Genomic DNA, 17371 nt, shown 5'->3' with positions numbered 1-17371 from the left:
TGAATTCGGATTCAGGCTGTACGAGCTGCCAGTATTGGTTCCCGATATTGCTCCAGTTTTAGTGTGGGTTTTATTACATCAGCTTCACAGTGTGTGTGGGCATTATTTTGCGCTCACATCAGATGCCCCGTTTTCCAAAGGACCATTCCTGTGGGTAAAGTTCCTTTTGAAAATTATCCTCGTGTGTTTCATAAAGAGATTTTCTGGTCTGCAGTGGTTTCAGTAAGTCCATTACAGATTGTTTTAAAGCTGTGTTCCCCACTCCTCCTCCTTTTGTTTGCTGTTCTTCCAGGCTCGGCACGTGGCACCCAGTGATACAGTCCTTATGTTTAACGTGGCCCTGGTGCTGCAGCGCTTGGCAACCTCTGTCCTGAAAGACGAGAAAAGTAACCTGAGAGAAGTACTGAATGCCGTAAAAGAACTGGAGCTAGCCCATAGGTAAAGACGAGCTGTAAAACTTTGCATCCTGGCACAAGGTGGTCGGCGATCTCTAAATGCGTAATAGGAAAAGGCTGCCATCTAGAGGCTACCCCTTGTAATAGGACTTAGAATTAGTTATGCACTGTTATGTTTCTCCCGTTTTATTTCTGTGTATTAGTTCTATGATAACTAACTCATGCTTCTATTCCCTTTCCACTATGCATATTACTTTCGTATCTCCCGGTTTGCTGTTCCCTGTTGTTCTCCCTTGTTCGATGTAAACCGGCATGATGTCGCTGATGAATGTCTGTATAGAAAAGCCTTAAATAAATAAATAGATTGTATGTTGAGCATGCACATGGTTAAACTAAGTTTTACTTCAAGAGTGACTTGTCCTTTTATCCCCTGTTTTGTTTTTTTTGTGTTTTACGTGCTGCATTTGCAGTTCTCATGGGTCTAATTCATATGGAAATTTCACGTCAGGCAGGGTGTTAGATATACAGAAAGAATCCCAAGTCATTCAGTCCCATTCGGCCACTAATGGGTTCCCCCATGCCTTGTGTAACCTAAAACACCAGGCTCGTTTCAACTGTAAATTCTTTTTTTTCATAGAGTATTCTAGGAAATTATTTTAGAATGGAAATGCCAAAGGAAGTCTCATTTACTTATATTGTTTAAAACACTTTCAGGGACTTAGCGGGTATCACTGAGTGCTTTCCTATAGAAAGCCTGGGTGGTGCCCATGTCGGCAGCAGTAGCAGGAAAATGATTCTTTACTTTGCAGCTCAGAACTTGACAGATATTGTAGGCGAGCAGGTTGAACTCCATCTCAAGTGCCCTTCATACTTACCTTTGCTTTCATGTGCTTTCTTTAGATACTTTAGTTACTTGAGTAAAGTAGGAGACAAGATGAGATTTGATCTGGCTCTTGCTGCTACTGAGGCCAGGTAAGAATTAGCCTTTCATGCTCTCAAGTTTCCAAGCATTATTGGCATCTCTTGCTTTCCTCTTGCACGCCTCACTTTAGATTATTCTCTTTAGTGCCCTACAATAAATATTTGTTCGGATGTTTTAGGTTTTCAGTTTTTGGTTGTTTTTTTTTTTATTGCTGTAAGGCAATTACTTCCAATAATAAAGTCCTTTCATTTAATAGTTAAGAGAGGTTTGGGCACAACCTCAGCAGGAGGTGTGATTTGAATGAAAACGTGAGTGGCCGGATCTCCTTCTGGCCATTCCTATTCCTCACATACTTTTGGATTCAGGAGGCTTTTTACGCTTGCTTTACTGTCTTCCTTTCTGAGTTAGAAGGATTCCTGTACAGTCGTTTAGTTGGTATTTAAACAGAATTAAGATTTTCCCGTTTTGATTTTCCTTCTTGAGGTAGTATTGGTGTTTAGAGTTTTTAATGGGGAAGTGGATGATTTGAGCAATGTAATTAGGTTTGTTGCTTCATAGCTATGACCGAAAGGAAACAGCGTCATGCTTTCTGTCTACATCTTGGTTGAACTTTTAAAGAACAAGGGGATTTATTTGCATGGAGCCCTCTGAGTACAGTCTTTATTTATTTTTTTATTTACTTTATGCTGCAGACAAACTTTGATTACCATAAAATCAAATGTTATTGGCGCATATATTTTTTTTAATCTCACTTCTGTGATCAGCTTGTAACTGGAATCTTACATCTCTTGATATGTGAACAGGCTGGTAGAGCTGATGCAAACTTTTGCTTCCTGCTGTAATGAATTTCGCTGCCTGCTCCTATCCACCAGCAGTGAATGGGGAAAGAAACCCCATGATTTCTCAGCTGGTGGCCTGTATCAGAAGGCTGTGGAAACAAATGCATGGTTATAGAGTTTACTTTTACCCTCCCTTCTAAACGAATTTCCTTGCTGCTTGTGTTTTGTTAGCTTGTCATGGTGTATGAATCCAGTTTTGGATAAGAACACTTTGAATATATTTACATTGAAGAAATGCATTTTATATTGTGATGTAACGGGCCTTCTCCCTTGAAACAAATGTGTGCAGGCAGTGCTCGGATTTATTGAGCCAGGCGCAGTATCACGTGGCTCGTGCACGCAAGCAGGATGAGGAAGAGAAGGAACTGCGAGCCAAGCAAGAGCAAGAAAAGGAGATGCTGCGGCAGAAGCTCATGAAAGAACAGGTGCCTTGTCAGCTTCTTGATATGGGGGTGTTTTCTACAAACTTTCTTTAGACCTTCTAAGGGATTCTGGGCGAAGAGAAAAGTTTATTTCACTCCAGAGAGGGCCAGTCAGTCTTATGCCAGTGCATTCCATTTCGTACTATGGACAGTGCTCTAAACACCAGAATCAAAGACGTTAGAAACGATAGTCTGGGTAGAAGAGCGATCTGGAGAAGCAATGGCTTTAAAAACAAATTTCTGTGGTGATGTGTGCCTGCTGCCCACTTTATATTAAAACTTCTTGTGCAGTGGCATGCGGTGACATATATAGCAGGGGATTCTGTCTCATCCCCTTTCCCCTCCCACATGCACTGCCATCTTGCCCTCCTTCCCTTGCAGTCTCACTCCCTCACCCTTTCTCCCCTAGAATCAAAAGACACGTGGAACCCATTAGGCATTAGGCCTGTTGTAACATGTAATGGGTATGGGTTTGGCCCTCAGAGACCCATGAATAAATAATTGCAATAAAACTAAATTTCCTGTGCCAAAAACAGCACTCACTGCCAGCACTCAATCTATCTTACCTACGAAAAGGCAACACTGCAAATGTTACATGAGGCTCTAAAACACCAATATACCTATTTAGAAAACAAAACAAAAGCCAGGCTGCCTAAAATACCTGTAAAATAAAAGAAATACATGTATCTAAAAAATATTGTACAAAAGTTTTTAAAACTACTCCTGTTTACCCCAAGAGACAAATCTGCCATTTCAACACAACATTAACTCCCAGGACTCAACAGCACTGCAAATATTACATAAGGCCCTAGAAGACCAATACACCTTCTTTTTGACAAAAGAACGACTGACTGCTATAGACCCCTAGAAACTAGAAACTAGCAGAACACAGACATACCCTTACCAAAGGCAAAATAAGAGACCAATGAACACAAAATAATAAATATAAAACATCAATCATAAAAATAAAACCATACTAATAAAAAATATTTAAAACGTGATGAATAGAACATCCAGTAATTAAAACCTCATAAAAAAATGTTTATAAAATTTCCAAAAATACCAATATAATATTTCAAAACAGCAAACATATCCAATAATAAAACTCCTCTCACACACGCACGCATCCAAACAGTCTCTCGCTTTCACGCACACACATACACACACGCTATCGCCCACCTCCACACACATACAGGCTCTCAGCCTCCCACACACAGCCTCTTGTCCACAAGCATGCACCCAGGCTCGTAGTCATCCAGACACACACACACACACTGGCTCTCACCCAGACATACACGGCCTCTCTCCCACACATACACAGATCTCATCCACCCACCTAGGTGGACATACACACACAATTGATCGGATCGAGCAGAGCGATCCAATGTATATCCGATGCCTATGGGCTGGGTATTCACTGACTCCCTTGAAGGCCCTGTCCGCATGTGAAACCAGTATATGATCAAATGTCATCTCGCTCTCCCAACCTCCCACTTTCCTGTCAAAGCTCAGAGGTAAATTCTGTGGCATCTTCTGTGCCATATTTGCATACATTTACATAGGACTGCTTTACTTTAATGTGTTGGAAAGGTTAATTTTATCGAAAATCCTACCTTTATCAAAGAGTTCTCTAGTTTTTGTTGCCTGAATCGAAATGTTTTTCCTTTTTCTTTCCCCATTTCAGCTCTCATATTTGCTTTCCTTTTCCACTTTTTCCTTTTCTACGCTGCCTCTCTTCTCTTCCCACAGCTCTCTCTCGCTGCAGCCTCTTTCTCCCTTTCCAGACTCTTCCCATTGTATTTTGCCTCCAACTTTTTCCTTCCTTTTCCGTTCACTCTTATCATCCCTTCCCCATGAGCTGCTGCTGCCGCCCTCATTACCTCTTATCACCCTCTCTGAACCCAGCTTCCAGCCGCCACCTCTATCTCCTTAGCTGTATTAAGGCGAGCTTTATTAAAACGATGATCAAATGGTCCGTGTCGGAGGATACTGGTGCTTAGTAAACAGTTGCTGAAGTGTTGTGGAATACGGATATCGGAGATCACGTAATTGCATGGTAACCTACCCAGATAGTGTAATGCTGGAGCTCACAAGCCCCAGCCCAGCAGAAACGTTTCACAGCTGATGTCTGCTCGTGTGCTCTATTGTGTTTAGGAAGAGAAGCGGCTGAAAGAACAGGAGGAGCAGAAGAAGCTGTTAGAACAGAGAGCCCAATACGTGGAGAAGACCAAGAGCCTCCTGTCGTTCACAGGAGAAGTGGAAGGACCCAAGGAGAAGAAGAGGGGAGCCGGAGGAAGGGTAATGCGCAGAGACTCGTGCGGTCATGCTTTTTATTAAATTATTAATTGCATGATGCTTCTTTCCCCCAACGGGTACAAACCAGGCCCTGGGGGAATAACACTCTTCAGCTTGTCAGAGGTATGAGCAAGCAAAGTTATAGGTGGAACTTGTTTTTGTTTTTTTAAATTTTACTAGCTCGTAGCTGTTTTTAGATAAACTTTTTTTTTTCCCCGGACTGCACCGTTTTGAATGGAGATACATCGGTGTAACGGAAGTTTATTTTAGAGAATTGAACAGAGACAATGCCTTTAATACGGTTGAACAAGGTTTTAAAGATGCAGACTTCCGTGAAGGTCTCTTCCTCTGGCGATTCCTGTAACTGAGAGTTGAGCGCTCCAGTTGGGCTGCTTGGTTAATAATTAAGCAATTGTGTATTTTGTTGCAGCGTTCCAAAAAAACAGGGGAATTTGATGAGTTTGTTAACGATGAGACTGATGATGATTTGCCGAAAAAGAAGAGGAGGCGGAAGGGGAGCGGGAGTGAGCAAGAGGGTGACGAAGAAGGTGGGGAGAGAAAGAAGAAAAAGAGAAGAAGGTGATGTTGCCTCTCTTAATTTTTGTGCCTTGAGATGTAACGTGGGCTGAGCAGGCTGATGATTCTTACCCAACCTTGAGTCTTAAGGCTTTCCCTGTGGAAGAGCATGAGTTGTTGGTTTTATGGAAGTATACTTGGGAGATTTTTTTTTAATCTAATTTATTGCTATCAAAAATATCTTAGAGATGACCAGCGTCTTTATTAATTGAGCTTAGGTATTTAATAACATGCACCTCCCAAAACTGTTACCTTATTTCTAAGAAAAGCAGCAGCGCTTGATCTACCTTAACAGCTGATAAAGCTGCTGTGTATTTTTCCCCATTGTGCTAATCAATTTTAGCTTTAAATGGATTGGAACATTGTGTATCATGGTGTCACAGTCAGCACATACTAATCAATTATGTAAGTTTATTTATTTATTTTGTTTTATATACAGATATTCTGAATCAGTCATACCAGTTCACAACATTTATTTATTTTATTATTAATTTTTATATACCAAAGTTTCATGAGAACATATCACATCGGTTTACATTAGTTAACAAATATTCATTTAAAAATATTTGCATTTCCAAAATTAAATGAAGAGAAGTAAATACAAAGTTTCATAATAAACTAATAAAAACAAATAAAATAGTAAAATAATAAAACTTAAAATTTAAACAGTTAAAGAAGCAGAACAGTAAGAGCAGAGATAATACAATTAACTAGATATTTATATTAAAGGGGGTATATAATCCTTAGGTTAAAACTCTTGGAAGGCTTGTTTGAATAGCCATGTTTTAATACATGAAAATAAATCATATTTAAACATACATAGCATAAAAAGATAATATCAAATGCATATAAAACTAAAAAATAAAGTACATAAAATCAAAGTACATAAAATTCACATAATAAAAAATAAAGCCTCATTTTCACTATATCAGATATTAGAAAAACTTCTCCTAACATCGTATATAAAATTGCTTCTCCTAAAATCTATTTAAGAATAAGATTGGCATGCATACTCTCCGAACTCCTGTTTAAATAACCAGGTTAACTTCTAATCTTAGTTCAATCAGTAGCGAATTCCACAGTTTTGGTCCAGCCAAAGATAAAGCTCTCTCTCTCTCTCACTCTGTTCAATTGTGCTGATCTGGGAGCTGGGATAGTTAGTAAGCCTTTATTACCTGACCACAGGTTACGCTGTGGAGTATGAATGTGAAGCGATGCGTTTAGCCATTCTATTTTATCATAACTCAATGGTTTGTGAATTGGACATAAAACTTTGTACTGAATTCTGTATGTATGTTACTGATTTTATACCCTTAAAAACAGGCAAGATGTAGAGTATGGCTTTTTATCTCCCACAAGTCTTATTTTGCTATTTTATCAGACCTCAGAAAGCAGACAACGGATCCGATGATGATGAGGAAAATGCTCCGAGACCGAAAAAACGCCAGACCAAAGTTGAACGCAAGAAGAAAGAAAGGTAAACGTCATGACCTTGGTTGTACAGGGAGCTGCTGAGAGTAGGCTTTTGTTAAGGTTTAGGTTTTCCCTATAAACAGGAGATCTCCACAGTGTAGATGTCAAACAGATAATAACTGTCTCAATCTCTACTTATTGAAATAGCAGCAATGAATTTTCCAGTCATTCACTCTTTTTTTTAAATTATTTTTATTTTTTACATTAATTATAAATTGTATGATGCCTGTTGGTCGTACAATCCATGAAATGAAATGGTTTGAAGGTTTCCCATGCCCTCTACTGTTCAACCCTTTTTTTTTTTTGGCCAAGTCCTGTTTATTTAAAAATGCTACATAAAGGAGTTTAATTACCTCAGAGAGTGCATCTGTGTCTTCTCAAGGTTTTTGCTACTTTTTTTCCCCACAGCGTTTGACATTTTTTTTTTATCATGAGTATTCCATAAGACGACGGCGCCATCACTGGGTCAGGTTTTCAGGACCCCGGTAAACCTGATAGCAACTAATTTCTACCTCCTGCAAATTTAGTGAATTTTAGCTTGCATATTGGCTGAAGCAGTGAGGTTGGGCTTACAAAAGATTTTTATTTTCCATTTCGAACTGGCGCTCTTGTTTGCTGGAAGTGCGTTCTAGCTATAATTCAGCTGAATTTAATACCGACAAATGCAACTTTCTGAGTACTGGGAGAATACTCTGTGCACAACATGAGAGATTAACAGAAGGAATGGAAGCATACGCAGCTTACACCTTTCATTGCCTTTGTGATTATTGGAGATCAAGATATAGTTTTTAATTTCTTTTTAGCGTAAGCCAGAACGCCAGCAGAATGCAAAAGGTAAATTCAAATCAAAGGCTATCATTTCTTCAAGTGATGACTCTTCTTCTGATGACGACAAACTCAAAATTGCTGATGATGGGTAGGTGCTGGTTGGTTTTTTTTTTTTTTGTTTGTTTGTTTTTTTATATTATAGTTTTATGTCTGTGCAAAGTATTTAGAAGTTTAAAAACGGTGAGTGGATTATATGAGCCAAAAATGTATACAGTAAAGCTAAGGATTACGTATTTGATCAGCCTGGATGGAAGGTGGGAAATTGGATGGACGAGGATTAAAGAGGAGAACAGTCGGGGAGTCTTGGCAATGTCAAACAAAATGTGAGAGAAGGGAAAAAGCTAGCGAAAAAAAACAAAAAAAGGTAAAAGAATTTTGATGAAGGAGGTAATGCAAGCAGAAAAATAATCAAGCAAACACATAGAGTAAAGGTTAGAACACGTTATTTTAATTCTGAAAGGAAACGACTAAAATGTCCTGATACGGATGACGTAAAACCAGGCTAAGTAAGGTTGCTGAATTTTGCTCTTGCAAGAAAGTGCCCCTAGGTGCCTGAAAGAGGTACAGGCTGACAAAATTACCCCTCGCACTGGAAGGAGACATTATACCAGCCCTCCAGCCAGGATGTGGTGCAGAGCACACTGTGAAATAAGCATGGCCTGACCTGGAATGCATGTCTGCATTACAAGGAGAATTTGATGATCACCAAAACTGTTTTTACAGCATTGTTTTAGTCTGGGTTTGAGGACTGGTAGTTTTCTTGTAAGTGGTGCTTTCATAGATTTATGTTGGGGGAAGCACAATTAAGATAGCACGTGGTGATTTTAATAAATGGGCATTATGATTAAAGGAAATGAGCAAATTTAGCAGATAAACATCCCCCCCTCCCTTTTTAACAAAAACAAAAAATAAGAATATTAGACAGACGTGACTCATATCTGATTAATAAAATGTCCCTCTAAACCTCCATGGAAAATTATGCCCACTTAGGAAGAAGTGGAAAATATTGTCTCAGAAATTGTGATCCGACCACAGACACATTTTGAAACTGTCAGTTTTACCAAATTTGTATTTGCCTTTTGCAGTTTCTCTATGCCAAGATGTGACGCAGCTTCAAAATTGTTCAGGTCGCAAGAGTTGGTTTTTTTAATTTATTTTTTTTTTTCAGGATTGCGAAGAACAGCAATAGTGACTCTGAGAACGACAATGAACAGCAGCCCAAGAAGCACGTGATGTCGGACAGCGACTCCGACGACAACAGGAACAAATCGGGCAGCGAGGGGGCCAGCCCTCAGAGATCCAGCGCCCGCCCCTCAGATGAGGATTCGGACAACCAGGGCTGGGCCAGTAAGAGGCAGCGCTCAGATTCGGAGCAATCTGACAATCCCTCCGTGCGATCAGAAAGAAGCCGCTCCGTGGGGTCTGAGAATGCATCCCCTCCCAGGTCCCCCGCTCTTGGCTCTGAAGGAGAATCCGACAGGGAGTCTGATAACGAGGGCTCCGGCAGAGGCTCTGGCAACGAATCCGAACAGGAGCTGTCCAACAACGAACGGTCGGAGCACGGCTCTGACGATAGCGATTAGATGTGGGAGATTGCGGGTCTTGTATTTTATTGTAAATAATCATCATTCTCGTGCTTTAAAAATAGGATCCAACATTTATAATCAGAAACTGTGAACAGAATGCCTGTGATGTTGTAGGGAAGTTTTGTAACTTGTAAAACAGAGGGAAATTTCACTATGACAGAAGTTAGGCTGGTCTCTACGCAGCATAGGCTCTGGTCCAAGCAGTAAAACTCTGTCACGAAAAACAGCTGAAATAGTTCAAGACAGAAAGCTACACACGCTTGGTGCCAGATTAAAGTTCTATTGTAAAAGACGGTCACCATGGATTGTTTTTATGTATTAAAAAAAAAGATGTCATCTGTTACGTAATCCTTAAATGTTGCCAGCAAACACACTTTTTTTTTTGTGCAAGTAGGAAGTTTGTGTTATGAGTGCTTTTTTTTACATGCTTGTAGATAAACTGCAAAAGAAAGAAATAAAAATGCCAGAAAGCTATCAATTGTCTGTTAAAAAAAAAAAAAAAAAATCTGTGTGCGCTATCCGTGCTTTCTTACGGTTCTGCATCTACTTTGCGAATCGAATTTTGGAAAGAGGTTTTACCATTGTGAAATGATTTTTGTGATCTCGTCGTTCCTTTGGTGGAGCTTTGATCCCTAGGCTTTTGGACTGTTAACACCTCAGTGGCAGAGGTTTGATGCTTATCATCCTCTGACCATAAATGCTGGTTTAATCCGGTGCCATATTTTATAGGAGCCCATTGCAGCCTTGGTAGAGACGTCAGCTGCATTGTAAGAGAACATGTTCACATTAATTGGTTTGTTTGTTTTTTTAAAGTAAATTAATATAAAAAATGGAATAACTATCCACGTGTGCAAAATAACTAAACAGTTTGTATTACCAGGTTTTTATTTCTGTAATGTATTTATTTTGAAACTTATTCCATAAACCATGGTACTGTCTAACAAATGATGTGGCGTTATGATGAATCCCTCCCTCGATACCTTGGCCTTAAATGGATACCTGAGTTTAAAAGAGATGAAGTGAGCTCGCAGTGAATGTCACTTGTAGAGATAGGCCTTGAATTAGTCTGTCAATTCCCAGCCTGTTAACTTGTAATCCCCCTTTTTCAACACATTAAAAGTACTCCAACTCGGGGGACTTCCAGCTATTTAAAAAAATAGCTATCGCAATAATACCTCAATAGAATTAGATTTCCAGTTCACTGCTGCTAAAATAAGAATCCAGATAGTAAAAGTATTTATTTTCTGGAAGTGGCATTTTGAGCCATAGAAACGTGACGGCAGAAAAAGACCATATGGCCTATCCAGTCTGCCCGTCCAACTAATTTTAGCTACGCAATTCCATCCCTTCCTCACAGGTCCCCTGTGTTTATCCCAGGCTTTCTTGAATTTCAGGTCCTGTTTTTGTCTCCCACCACCTCCAGTGGGAGGCTGTTTCATGCATCCTCTTCCCTCTCTGTAAAGAAATATTTCCGAAGATTACTCCTTTCACCCTCATCCCATGACCCCTCATTCCCATTGAAAAAGGCTTGCCTCCTATGCATGGAAACCTTGGAGCTGTTTAAATGTCTCTACCATATCAAGTGATGCCTATGGTTTAATACCAGCTCCTATTCTACATGTAATGTGTTCTGTTCTGGGACCAGCGTGTTACTAGGCTTTTCTGCTCTCATGGGATTAGTTTTCTTCTAGTGTAAACTATTTTCTCTTGTAATTGTGACAGCGATACAGGTCTGCAAGTTTTTCATCCAAATCTATAATGTACATTAACTACAATTATTCACAGTCTTGTATGGCATCACGTGTACAGGTTTTCTTTCCTGAGCAATAAATGTCTTCCATGTAGGATTGTTCTTGGTCTGGGCAAGACCTGATATTGGAATGATGTGACGCCATAGTTGGTATCGTATGAATAGGATGTAGCTTTTTTTTTTTTGCAAGGTTGATTATGGATGGTCACAAATATGAATTCTATTGCATCAAGATTCTAGTATCATCTCCAAACCATGTTACCAATTGGTCACCAATGTGTATAAGTTGTTATCCTGTAAACCGGAGTGAAGGCATCCCGCTATACTTCGGTATAAAAAAGCCTCGAAATAAATAAAATAAATAAATGTACCCTACAAACCAGCTTCCCTGTGACACAACGTGTGACAGTGTTACCCAGCCCTGTCCTGGGGGAACACCTAGCCAGACAGGTTTTCAGGATCACCACAATGAATGTGTATGAGAGAGGTCTGCATACGCTGGGTGGTGATATAAAACAGGGGGAAATATCCCAGGACGGTTGCAGAGCTGTAGCTAGCTTATGGGCCAATGTGGCCTCTGCCATAGGCACCGTCCACCAGTGGTGCCACGGCATGAGAACTGTCATTCTTCTCCCTGCACCTGCAATAAGGAGCACAGCATGCTGCGGGGCTGCAAAAAACTTCAGTATCCTCCTCCCCCCCAGTTGTGAAGATCAGCAGGCCCATGGCTGCCTCCTTCCTCTCCCTGCACCGGCAATTAAAAAAAAAAACCAAAAACAGGCAGGATTGCAAAAAGCATTGGCTGCCTTCTTTCTTTCACAGCCCTAGCAGAAGATCAGCGCGGTCCACGGGGCCCAAAAGGCATCAGTTTCCTTCTCCCTCTCCCTGCTCCAAGAATGAGAAGCAGCTCAGCCTGTGGGGCCTCATTGGCTTCTCCATCCCCCTCCCCGCCCAGCTGTGAGGAACAGTGCGGTCCATAAGATCTCTCCTTGCCCCCACAGTGAGGAGCAGCACCGCCCACGGGGCCCAAAAGCATTGATGTCTTCTCGTGTGCCAGCCCCCCCTCCCCACAGAAGTAGGAGTGGCAAAGAGGCTATAGAATAAATCTGGTGGGTCCTAAAGGATGGAGGAGGAGGCTGCTGCCCCTTTGTTTACAGAGGTGAAAATGAACTGTGTGCATGACCGCTTGAGAGAGAGCATATGAGTATGTGCATGACTGCGCGTGTGAGAGAGAGCATATGAGTAAGTGCAAGACTGCGCGTATGAGAGCATATGAACATAAGAACATAAGAAAATGCCATACCTGGTCAGACAAAGGGTCCATCAAGCCCAGCATCCTGTTTCCAACAGTGGCCAATCCAGGCCATAAGAACCTGGCAAGTACACGCAGTCATGCACATGAGTATGTGCATGACTGTGCGTGTGAGAGAGCATATGAGTATGTGCATGACTGTGCATGTGAGAGAGCATATGAGTATGTGCATGACCGCGCGTGTGAGAGACAGCATATGAGTATATGTGTGCATATGTATGAGCATGTGAGAAAACAAGCAAGTAAGCATTATTGAACATGCAAGAGAGAACAAATGACTGTGTATAACTGAGCATATGAGAGTGCACAACTGAGCATTTGTGTGTGGGTCTGTGTATGATTGAGCATGTGTGTATGGTTGACCATGAACATAACCCCCTCCCCTCTCCCTGTTAATCCATGACCATCTCAGGACAACTTGAACTCAAAATTCCCAAGGTATGGACCGAGGGAGATTTATTTTATCCTTAGTTTTAATTATTGGATGTTTGATGTATCAGCTGTTTTGAAATATTTTTGTCATTTGGGAAAGTTCAATATGAATGTTTAATTACTGGCTGTTCTATTTATCAGTTTATTTGAAATATTTTTATTAGTATGGTTTTACAATTATGATTTATATTTCTTGATTTTGTTTGATTTATGAAGAATGATGATTCTGTTTTGCCATAGTTGTACTGCATACAGAGTCTGGCTTGTTGCAGTTTCTAGTTCATTTTTTGTCTGCATGTTTCTGTTTACACTATATGGTCTCTTTATTTAGTCTTTGGTGAGGGTCTGTCTGTGTTCTGCTAACATGTAGTTTCTGTGTTAGTGTAGCTGAGTTTAAAAAAGTTTTGGATAAGTTCCTGGAGGAGAAGTCCATAAACTACTATGAATCAGGGAATAGCCACTGCTCATTACCAGCAATAGAGATCTATTTCATGTTTGGGTACTTGCCAGGTACTTGTACCCTGGATTGGCCATGTTTGGATTCTGAGATTGATGGACCCTCAGTCTGTTCTTAGGCTCTATAGCAGCCTGGCTTGTTCTGTTTTTCTAATAGGAAGTGTATTTATGTTTTAGGGCCTGGTGTAATATTTACAATATTGTCTTTTCATAGGTAAATTGTTACTGTTTGAGTGCTAGCAGTCAGTAGTCTTTTGATATGAGAGGTTTATTATATTGTAATTCAGTTTACTCATGGCTTTCTGAAGGCAAGTTGACACCCAATATATGTTGCTATAGGCCTTATACCATATGGCAGGGGTGGCTGACTCTAGTCCTTGAGAGCCACAAGTGTGGTTTTCAGGATATCCGCAATGAACGTGCATGAGATTGATTTTACATGCACTGCCTTCATTGTATGCAAATCTGTCTCATGCACATTCATTGTGGATATCCTGAAAACCTGGCCTGTTTGTGTCTGTCGAGGACTGGAGTTTTGCCGCCCCTGCCATATGGGATCCAAATGCCTTTTTTTTTTTTTTTTACTTTTCTTGCAGGATTTTCTGGTTGGCACCACATGTTGGAAGTGCTGGTTTTTTTCCTCAGAATGTCCTTGTTCATGTAAAATCTGGTATTATAAATGCATAACATTTAATTGTTTGTGGGAGGGGGTGACACCTAGTGGTTGGATTTAGGGGCCCATGGTTGCAGGGTTCTGAAGAGAGCCCCGGAGCATAGCCCCCAGCCCAGGACTGTTGCTGCAATGCCTGGGGTAAATAAAGTTGGGAGGGGCTATAAAATAAGAGGGAGAAAGATCCCCGGGAGCTGTGAATGAAGGCTCATGGGTCCAGGCTCTCTGTACTGGCTCAGATTGAGTTGGAAGCCCAAAGGAGCAGAATGAAACTGCTGGATCAAAATAAAAATCAACCCCCCCATGTAACAAGAGTCTTCCAGCCCCTTGGCATTGTATGTTGTGTTAAGGGAGAGTGCGCGCTTTTTCACTTGGCCGGAGGTGCCAAATGGCCTGGCGATGGCTCTGGATGGTTGTGAATGAAGGCTCGTGATGCCAGATTCCCAGCTCTGGATCCGACTGAACTGGAAGTACAGAGAAGCAGGAGAAAGCGGCCAGCTCAAAAATAATGAACCTGCTGTATTCATACTTCTAGGTTAACATTTTGAAGGATCCCAGCACCTTTTATCAGGCCAAGTTAAGAATTGTGGACAAACATTTGCATTGCTGTGTCTGAGGAAGGACGATGCTAAGCAACACCTTTTTTTTTTTTTTGTACCGTAGGTAGGTGACGTCCCTGCACTGTGCTGCTTTATTCTCTAATGCCCCCACGCTGACTCATTAGCTCGTTCGTGTTTCTGGACTGCAGCTTGGATTTCGGCTTCCTTTGGTCTAGTATCAGATAACATTTCCATAATTGATGTCAAGAGGCGGCATCTCTTGTTTGGTGCGCTGGTGTTTCAGCCTTCAGTGTCTTTGGAGATTGCAGATGAAACTGGAGGTACTCTCCAGTTATAAAGAAAAATCAATTGAGTGATTCCTTTTCAGTTTGAGTAATGCATTTTTCCTGGTAATGGAGCGCGCATACTTTTGTGCGTAGAAGCCAATTTACGTCATGTCGCTAAAGGCGGTTTCGCAAGGTGATCTTCAAGCTGCCGCCTCGATACCAAAATTGACTGCACTCGAGAATGGGTCAATTCGCAAGTGTTTTTCTGTCAGGAATGTTAATGGAGCGGCAGATCTCCAGACTGGACTATGGAGCCCTAGTGGATCTCTTTCCGGCCCAGTGAAATGCTCCACTGTTTCTCCTGGATCTTGCCCGGCTGATCAGTGCCGCCGACTCAGGCCTGTCCGTCTGGTCCGGCCGGTCAGTGCCGTGAGCCAGGGAGGATTAGTCATCCAGATCAATCGACTCCAGGGAGAGCTAGTGCGAAAGAGGAAGGTCGGTTACGTACGTCCATAAGCTTAAAGATTAGCCATCCTAAATGAGCTATTAAATTGCTAATGAGAACATGGTGGGATTTTCTTTATTGATTTCCTATTCTCCAGCAAATAGATGTGGCAACGTTTTCCTTTTTCAGGTTGACTGGGTGTTGTGATATAGTTTTATTGCTGTTTGAGAAAAGACTGAAAAGGTCTGGTAGGGATTAAGCAATCAGAAAAATACCCTGTGAAATTAACCTGTGAACTTCAGCAAAGCAGTGAGGGGACTTCTCTGGAATGGTGACATCTTATTTGGTGACGGGCATGGCGTACAGACGCCATCCATCTTGGCACACCTTGTGATGCTATGTGGGGGGAGGGGGGGTAGAAGAGAAAGGGGCTTAAACATACTTCGGGGTGATATCTGACCATTTTTGTTTTTATTTTGCTAGTCCAATATGAGAGAAATCCTGTTAAAAGTTAATACCCCTCAGCATTATTGATTTGAAGCAGTAATAGCAATAAATTATTTAAGTACTTCTTGTGCCAGTTAATTAAAATCTATTTTCTCTCAGAGCTTATTGCATTCTGGAGAAGATATTAGTGTTATTTTTTGATAGTACTTCCTACTTTGGCTAATGTTGATCCTATCCGTGTTCTTGTCAAATTTCTTGACTAGAAAAATGAAAGTAATAAACTTTACATCAGAGCCTTTCATATTAAATAGGCCTTAATTCTGTCCTATAGATTGATGAACTCTGCTATTAGCCTGTGAACTGCAATACATATGTTAACATCCCACAGCAAATGTGATGGAGCTGCTTATGGTCCATTAGTGGTTTTACCAAGTCATTAGTAAGCAAAAGTTAGTTTCTTATGGTCTCAAATGACAAATTGGAAATGAGCTGCCAATAGAATACACCTCCCTTAGAGAACCTGTAAAAGATGTTGGCCTGGTCGCATTCATGAAAAATTTCACAGAGCAGTGAGTAGTATTCCAATACATGGGATGTTGACTATTTTTAACAAATTGCTGTGCTATTTTCTTAACAATTGAGTAGATATAAGTCTTTTTGAGAGTAATTTTCAAAGGTATTTCTTTGGGTAGAATGTCATTTTAGTCGGGGAACTGGCCTGCTATAAAATGACCTGCTCAATAGAGGAATGCAGAGTAAAAAAAATTTATTTTAACATATAGAAACATAGAAATGACGGCAGAAGAAGACCAAATGGCCCATCCAGTCTGCCCAGCAAGCCTTCACACTTTTTTATTTTTTACACTCATACTTATCATGTTACTCTTGGCCTTTAGTAACCTTTTAGTTCTATTTCCCTTCCACCCCCGCCATTAATGTAGAGAGCAGTGCTGGAACTGCTTCTAAGTGTATCAGGCTTAATTGATTCAGGGTAATAACCACCATAACAAGCAAGCTACAACCATGCATATTTGTTTACCCAGCCTGTGCAATTTAGTCCTTGTTGGTTGTTATCTGAATATAAATCCACTTTTCTTCATTCCCCCTTGCCATTGAAGCAGAGAGCTACACTGGATATGCATTGAAGGTGAAGTATCAGGCTTGTTTGGTTTGGGGTAGTAACTGCCGTAACAAGCAAGCTACTCCCCATTTTTTTGTGAATGCAAATCCTTTTTTCCACATTTCCTCCAGGTGGGGCCTCACCAAGGACCTGTGCAAGGGGATAATCACTTCCCTTTTCTTACTCTATATTCCTCTCTCTATGCAGCCCAGCATTCTTCTGGCTTTAGCTATCGCTTTGTCACATTGTTTCCCTGACTTCAGATCATTTGACACTATCACGCCAAGGTCTCTCTCCTGCTCCGTGCACATCAGCCCTTCACCCCCCCCCCCCCCACACTTTTTTTTTTTAAATTAAATTAGTCAAATTTGAAAATAGCCAAAAGTTTTTATGGATTTTTGTCCAAGGCTATTTTTGGTTCATTTTATTTAGAACGAACCAAAAAAAATGGTTTCAATCATCACATTTTATTCATTTGTTTAAAATGAATGCATATTCCTACTGCCCAGTATGTGAATAACCTTGCTCACGTGTGCATACAGGACATACGTGTACCTGACCTGAGCAGAGGCAGTTT

At 40.8% G+C, this 17371-nt stretch overlaps 1 protein-coding gene across 1 annotated transcript in view; it reads left to right on the top strand.

Annotated features, from left to right (window-relative positions):
* CTR9 (CTR9 homolog, Paf1/RNA polymerase II complex component) overlaps positions 1-11185 on the top strand; it is a 38153-nt gene extending 26968 nt beyond the window's left edge. Inside the window, exons 18-25 of the mRNA XM_029582747.1 lie at positions 293-438; positions 1296-1367; positions 2446-2581; positions 4733-4876; positions 5304-5452; positions 6831-6925; positions 7724-7838; positions 8919-11185. Of these exons, the coding sequence (XP_029438607.1) occupies positions 293-438; positions 1296-1367; positions 2446-2581; positions 4733-4876; positions 5304-5452; positions 6831-6925; positions 7724-7838; positions 8919-9333 (1272 nt within the window). The 3' untranslated portion in view covers positions 9334-11185. The remainder of the gene's footprint in view (positions 1-292; positions 439-1295; positions 1368-2445; positions 2582-4732; positions 4877-5303; positions 5453-6830; positions 6926-7723; positions 7839-8918) is intronic.
* Positions 11186-17371: the final 6186 nt, after the last annotated feature.

This window comes from Rhinatrema bivittatum, chromosome 17 (assembly GCF_901001135.1).
Source record: "Rhinatrema bivittatum chromosome 17, aRhiBiv1.1, whole genome shotgun sequence".
Taxonomy (NCBI): domain Eukaryota; kingdom Metazoa; phylum Chordata; class Amphibia; order Gymnophiona; family Rhinatrematidae; genus Rhinatrema; species Rhinatrema bivittatum.
The sequence above is the reverse complement of the archived record's forward strand: the minus strand, read 5'-3'. Positions and strand labels throughout refer to the sequence as shown.